This window comes from Emys orbicularis, chromosome 19 (genome assembly GCF_028017835.1).
Source record: "Emys orbicularis isolate rEmyOrb1 chromosome 19, rEmyOrb1.hap1, whole genome shotgun sequence".
NCBI classification, from domain to species: domain Eukaryota; kingdom Metazoa; phylum Chordata; order Testudines; family Emydidae; genus Emys; species Emys orbicularis.
The window spans coordinates 3,293,098-3,300,105 of NC_088701.1; the positions used below are offsets into that span (position 1 = coordinate 3,293,098).

At 63.9% G+C, this 7,008-nt stretch overlaps 1 protein-coding gene across 1 annotated transcript; it reads right to left on the reverse strand.

Annotated features, from left to right (window-relative positions):
- Nucleotides 1–1,004: 1,004 nt before the first annotated feature.
- Nucleotides 1,005–4,889, reverse strand: DNASE2 (deoxyribonuclease 2, lysosomal). The gene is made up of 6 exons (XM_065419754.1): nucleotides 4,792–4,889; nucleotides 4,398–4,572; nucleotides 3,964–4,048; nucleotides 3,370–3,531; nucleotides 1,744–1,941; nucleotides 1,005–1,360 (listed from the first exon to the last, which is right to left on the reverse strand). Exons 1-6 carry the CDS (start codon nucleotides 4,887–4,889, stop codon nucleotides 1,005–1,007), a joined length of 1,074 nt encoding a protein of 357 aa, XP_065275826.1.
- Between the last annotated feature and the right edge of the window lie 2,119 nt (nucleotides 4,890–7,008).

Sequence of the window (7,008 nt, forward strand, 5' to 3'; positions counted from 1 at the left end):
TCCCTGGTAGCACCCCAGGCTTCACTTGGACCCCCTGCTTACCCGGGGGGGAGTGTGCTCTAACCCCCCCCCCCGGGGGAACAACATTAACCCCAAATAGACACTGGCTGAGGGTAGGGTGCTGGGATGGGGAAGCCAGGGGAGGGAAACTGAGGCACGCAGCCCAGCAACAGGCGAGCACCCAGCGCCAGGCACTGCACGGGTGGGCCTGGGGGCAGACAGATAGCTGGGGGGTGTATAGGGATGGGGATCTACCTTAGGGGTCCAGTCAGTATCAATAGCTGCCCCCCCACACACACCTTCATTGGTAACCAGAGCAGAGATTTGGCCTCCCCAGCGCCCATGACTGGGCCCCCCAGCCTCACCGGTGCTGAGACTTCCCATGCAGCAGCCTGGAGGTGACCCTGTGAACCCTCCTGCCCCCCCCCACCCCGACCCTGCCCTGGAACACCTCTTTGGGGGCAGAGCAGGACCCCTAAACTCCTCCCCCAGCTGGGCCAGGGACTCACTGATCACAGCCGGGTCACCCTAGCATCTGGGCAGCTCCTGGCCTGTACAACATTTATCCTCACCCTCCCCCCACCCCGCTGTGGGGAAAAGCTATTCTCCCCCTTGTACAGGTGGGGAAACAGAGGCAGAGGCAGCACAGTGAATTGAACCCAGGTGTCCTCTGTCCCTGGTTGGCACTGACCTCTCCCCTCTAGCGCCCCTTAGTTATTGAAGGAATGTCCCCGCCCCTCCATCCTGGCTGCCCCCAAAGCACCGCCATCAGGCTTCAGGCCGAGAAAATCGCGAGACTGACTTAGAAATCACAGGATTATTATTGCATTTATACAGGGGCATGGAGACCCCCACAGCTTCGCAGGCACCATTGAATCTCCCCACCCCACAGCCCCAGAGAGGTAGGTAAGTGCAATTGTCCCAGATGGGGAAACTGAGGCACAGAAAGGTTCCCTTAGAGAGTCACCGGGGCAGTGACTGACTCCCCATCCCGGCTCCACCCACTAGCCCCCACTCCCCTCCTTGCACTTGCTATAGTCCTGCACCAGGGCGTAATACGATTTCCAGACGGCTGGGTCCTGCTGGCACAGGGTGCCCCCACCCCGCTGCTCCTCCTCCAGGTTGCGGTTCATGTCACCCACGCAGGCCCAGCCGGGCACGCTCTCGGTGCTCACGCACCACTTGGAGTGGTCAACGGTGGCCGAGAAGTCGGGCCCCGGGGCCGGGAAGCCCAACTCCTCGATGTTATACACCCGGTAGGGCCCCGAGCAGTTGGAGGGCAGGACCCCCCGCGAGTTGGGCCAGAACTGGACGTAGAGGTCGCTGGAGAGCGCCTGGGCCAGCCAGCCGGAGTAGAGATCTGGGGGGCAGAGCGGGGGGGGGGGGTTAGCGAGCTGGAGGGAGGGGAAATGACCCGTGGCCAGCACTGTGGGGCTGATCCGGGGGGGAAGAGACCTCAGGGGGAGCTGGTCGGAGTAGAGATCTGGGGGGCAGAGAGCAGGGTGGGGGGGTTAGCGAGCTGGAGGGAGGGGAAATGGGGGGGATCAGGCACTGTGGGGCTGATCTGGGGGAACACATCAGAGGGAGGATAGAAGGCTGGGGGGTAGAGATCTGGGGAGGCTGAGGTGTTGGGGGTAGCACCACTTGGGGTGGTTATAAGGCCATGGGGGGGCTAAGCCCCAACACAAGCCCCCCCCATGCATGAGTGTGGGTCTGGGACCTCCCCCTCCCGCCCGTTCTCACCGTCGTGGAAGAGCCGGAACTTGGCCAGGCTCAGGAAGCGGCGCCCCCCCAGTGAGGTCAGGGCCACGCTGCGGTTCCAGGGGGGCTCCTGCACGTGCTTCATCTCGGAGGCCAGGCGCAGGTCGGGCAGGTCCTGGGCGAAGGCCCCCTGCACCCGGGCGTCGAACACCTCGGGGTCGGAGAACCTCAGCTGGGTGCCTAGAGCGAGTTGGGGGAGTGGAGGGTGGGGGCAGCGGGACGAGACCCGCAGCCCCCTCCCCCCGGGTGACACGAGTTTGCCAGGGCTCAGCCCAGCCCTAGGTGTCCCCGTCACAGACGCTGCCCCAGCAACAGGCCACGGAGACTGAGCCCCACTGAGCCAGGGGGGGCAGGGGTGGCACACTGCGGGGGGGGGTGTCACTCTGCCACAACCAGGCTGCACCCTCACTCGGGTAGACACAGAATCAGTCCCCAGAGCCGTCAGAGCTCAGATAGAACCCAGGAGTCCTGGCTCCCCCCTCCCCCGCAGCTATAGCCACTAGACCCCACTCAAATCCAGGATAGAACCCAGGAGTCCTGGCTCCCCCCTCCCCTTGCAACTATAGCCACTAGACCCCACTGTGGATAAATCTCTGATCATTTTCATATGACTTTACATTGTGCCTCTTCATATAACCTTGTGGTGGGTCTACCCACCTGTGACCTCTGTTTTCATGAAACTTTGTATCAAAGCCTCATATAGAAACCTTGTATTGATGAGCCTTGGTATATGGAAACTTTGTATCAAAGCCTCCTGTCGAAACTTTGCATTGCCCTTGGTATAATGTTATAGCCCCTAAGGATAGAACAAGATAGAAGAAAAATGTCTTTTGCTAGCAGTAGAACAAGATCTCCCTTCACCCCCTTAATCAATTGCCCTGTTGAATGAATGAGGTGTGGGTGAGCAAGGCATGGAAGGCAGCCCCTCCAGACAGCTGCAACCCTTGCAGAAGGGATGGGAGCCAGACCCCAGGACAATAAAACGTGTCAAGTGGGCTCACTAAAGACAAGCAGACATACTGACGGCCTCGGGGGTTAGAAGCCAGCACCTGCTTTCGGGAACACCCTCTTTGCAGCAGTGGGACAACACCCAGAAGGAAGCAGCACAAAGGACCAACGGACACAAACACAGATTTTGAAGCTGGTACAGATTTGCAGGAGAGGGAAGCTGCTATAAAAGTGAGGTGTCTTGCAGAGGACCCCGGGTCTCGTCTTGTCAACATGGGAGCATCGATCCGGATTGGCAGAAGCCCGGCTCCACCCCTCCCCCATCTAACTCACCTGGCCAGTTCAGTTAAGAGGAGCAACCAGTTGGTAACAACAACAAAACGGAGTGTGCTTGTGTGTGTGTGTGTGTGTGAGTGCACTATATATCATATGCATATGATACAGTGTTAATGAATACATGTATTACTAATAAATGTGGTGTTTTGCCTTATTCCCCCCGAAAAGATCCTGTGCAGTACTTTAAGTACAACACCACTCCCCACTCAAATCCAGGATAGAACCCAGGAGTCCTGGCTCCCAGGCCCTGCTCTAACCACTAGACCCCACTCCCCTCCCCGGGCTGGGAGAGGACCCAGGCGTCCGGGCAGACGAAGCACCTACCAATCTCCTTGAACTGGGCGTAGGGGAAGGTGACGCACAGGAAGGACTGGCCGTTGTGCAGGCCGCTGTGGGGCCAGGCGTAGGTCTCCGGCGCAGGGGGCGGGTAGTGGGGGGTACTGTGCAGCAGCCAGAAGCCCTGGGCTCTGTCCAGCAGGACCACGCCTGGGAGACGGGACACAAGGGAGGAGAGTCGGGGTCAAAATGGCCGGGGAGAGAACCCAGGAGTCATGGCTCCCAGCCCCCCCCCCCCACTAAACACTAGACCCCACTCCCCTCCCAGAGCCAGGGATAGAACCCAGGAGTCCTGGCTCCCAGCCCCTCCCCCCCCCAAACACTAGACCCCACTCCCTTCCCGGAGCTGGGGAAAGAACCCAGGAGTCCTGGCTGCGAGCTCCGCCCCTCGCTGCTCTAACCACCAGACCCCACTCCCCTCCCAGAGCCAGGTTCACTGTCTGGGGCAGTCCCACGTTTCTCTCCCTTCTTTGGGGCAGACTCACTGCCTCCCCAGCAGGGGAGGTGCTGCCCAATGCCCCTCTGGGCCCCCCTGGTGGTGGCTGGGCTCAGACTGGCCGTGCCGGGGGCGAGGGGGGTTACCCTTGGTGTGCCCCCTGGTGCTGGTGGAGGAGGTGACGTTCTTTGGGGGCTGGTCGTTGTACAGGACGTAGGCCGTGTCCTCCATCTGCAACAGAAACGGGGGGGCTGAGTGCTGGGAGACCCTGCCCCTGTGCCCCCCACTGCCCCTCCCCAGTGCCCCCACTGCCCCGCTGCCCCTTCCCCCAGCAGCCATCCGCCATAGCCCCCTCTCCTGCCCGTACCCCCACTGCCCCCTTCTTTCCCCAGCTTCTCACCTACTTCCCCTTCCCCAGTTTCTGCCTCCCCCATTGCCCCCTGCCCCCCACACTGCCCTCCAGCTGCGCCATCCCCCCCCCCACAGCCTCCTCACCCCCTTGCCCAGCTCCACCTCCCCTGCCCCACCGCCCCTTTCTCTGTCCCAGTTTATCCCCAGCTCCTCCCTCCCCCCGACTCACCCGCCTGTTTGCCCCCTGGTAGAGCTGCAGCAGGGTCCTGCCCACGGCACTCTGGGTGCTGTTCATGAGGGCGCGGCCGGACACCCAGCCGCCGGAGCGGGCATCCTGGTACATGTAGCGCATGCCCTCGGCCGGGGGGCTGTGCTGGGGCCGGGGCAGCTTGTAGGCCAGGAACCTGGGGGCGGGGACGGACCCTGTTAACCCTTTGGGGCCAGACCCCTGCCTGGGGGGGAACCATACACAGGGAGCCCCAGCGCCTCCCCCGATGCCAGGAGCAGGGGTATCCTGGCACAGGTGCCATGGCGGAGATACCCGCCCAGCCAGCCCGTGGGGGATGTGCTCCCAGCGAAGCCCCAGGGCACGCTGTCCTTGGCTGGCATAGGGGGGAACTCACCAGTCCACGGGCTGCCCGGCATCGTCATAGCAGGAGATGCCCCCCGCAGCCACACGGGGCAGGGGCAGGGCCACGGCCAGGAGGAAGAGGGGCAGCATTCTGAGGGAGGGGGGGGAAGACACCAAGCAGGATCCGATGGGAACAGCCCCTGCAACGCACACAGGTACCACCGGGAGGCGCATGGGAGTCACACACACATGTAGGCCCTACAAAAACAACTGCTTCCCACCAGGGTGGCACCGGCAGGGGATGGGGGGCTGGTGGGTCAAAGCAGGGACGAGGCGGGGAACCAGGACTCGGGGGTTCTCTCGGAGGGGTGGGAGGGCCTAGTGGTTAGATGGGAAGGTTGGGACCCAGGACTCCTGGGGTTGGAAGGGATCTGGTGGGTGAGAGATGGGGGTGGGGCTGGGAGCCAGGACTCCTGGGTTCTAAGCCTGGGTCTGGTGGGTGAGAGCCGGGGGTGGGGCTGGGAGCCAGGACTCCTGGGTTCTAAGCCTGGGTCTGGTGGGTGAGAGCTGGGGGCGGGGCTGGGAGCCAGGACTCCTGGGTCTGGGAGGGGAGTGGGGTCTGGTGGGTGAGAGCTGGGGGCGGGGCTGGGAGCCAGGACTCCTGGGTCTGGGAGGGGAGTGGGGTCTGGTGGGTGAGAGCTGGGGGCGGGGCTGGGAGCCAGGACTCCTGGGTTCTCAGCCTGGGTCTGGTGGGTGAGAGCCGGGGGCGGGGCTGGGAGCCAGGACTCCTGGGTCTGGGAGGGGAGTGGGGTCTGGTGGGTGAGAGCCGGGGGCGGGGCTGGGAGCCAGGACTCCTGGGTCTGGGAGGGGAGTGGGGTCTGGTGGGTGAGAGCCGGGGGCGGGGCTGGGAGCCAGGACTCCTGGGTCTGGGAGGGGAGTGGGGTCTGGTGGGTGAGAGCCGGGGGCGGGGCTGGGAGCCAGGACTCCTGGGTCTGGTGGGTGAGAGCCGGGGGCGGGGCTGGGAGCCAGGACTCCTGGGTCTGGTGGGTGAGAGCCGGGGGCGGGGCTGGGAGCCAGGACTCCTGGGTCTGGTGGGTGAGAGCCGGGGGCGGGGCTGGGAGCCAGGACTCCTGGGTTCTACGCACCAGCTGCTCCTCACGTTCACTGATGTCTGGGTGAGCCGGGGAGCCCGACTCGGGCCCAGGCAGGGGGCTCCCAAACTGGACGTGTCCAGAATCAGTGGGGAGCTCAAGCCGGGGGCTCTTTAGCCCCCCCCCCGGATCATTTGGGTGGCTTGTCTGCAAGCCCCACGGTGGGGCCGACGTCCTTCCGGGGATGAGGCACCCTGGGCCGGCATCACAAACCAAAGGGAGGGAAGGGGGGCCCGGCCCTGTTCCCAGCACTCACGCTCCCGTCCCAGCCCCGAGTTCCTCAAACCAATTCCTCTTTCTGTGCCAGTGGCTCGGGGGGAGGGGACCGGACAAAGCAAAGCAGTGCGGGTGGGTCCCTTCTGTGCCCCGCCCCAGAGGTAGCTGCATCTCAGCACTGGCTGACGGATCCCAGCATGCCTCACTTGGCCTTAGAGGGATCCCCCCTTAGGGGGCAGAGTGGGGGGCTCATCTGCAAGGCCGGCTCCCTCCCCAGCCTCTGCTGACGCTGCTGTGGAAGCGCAGAGCAAACCGGCTGGGGGAGCCCAGCTGCAGACGCCAGCCAAAGAGCAAGTGCAGGCAGGTCGGGGTCACGAGACAGAGGCAGCCGCATCTCTTCCAGCAGGGGCAGCGGCTTCCTATGCACCTGACTTCCAGTGCTCTAACCACTAGCCCCCACTCCCCTCCCCTCCCCGAGCCAGGGAGAGAACCCACGAGTCCTGACTCCCAGCCCCCACTGCACTAACCACTAGCCCCCACTCCCCACCCAGAGCCGGGGATAGAACCCACGAGTCCTGACTCCCAGCCCCCACTGCACTAACCACTAGCCCCCACTCCCCTCCCCTCCCAGAGCCAGGGCTAGAACCCACGAGTCCTGACTCCCAGCCCCCACTGCTCTAACCACTAGCCCCCCCTCCCCGAGCCAGGGATAGAACCCACAAGTCCTGACTCCCAGCCCCCACTGCTCTAACCACTAGCCCCCACTCCCCTCCCCACCCAGAGCTGGGGATAGAACCCATGAGTCCTGACTCCCAGCCCCCACTGCTCTAACCACTAGCCCCCACTCCCCTCCCCTCCCAGAGCCAGGGCTAGAACCCACGAGTCCTGACTCCCAGCCCCCA

Excerpts from the sequence above, each read along its gene's own strand:
- DNASE2 (XM_065419754.1), bottom strand. The coding sequence starts at position 4,889 with ATGCTGCCCCTCTTCCTCCTGGCCGTGGCCCTGCCCCTGCCCCGTGTG. Across the intron at positions 3,532-3,963 it reads CACCAGGGGGCACACCAAGG|GCGTGGTCCTGCTGGACAGA; the intron begins GTAACCCCCCTC and ends CCCGTCTCCCAG. Across the intron at positions 1,942-3,369 it reads CGCCCAGTTCAAGGAGATTG|GCACCCAGCTGAGGTTCTCC; the intron begins GTAGGTGCTTCG and ends AACTCGCTCTAG.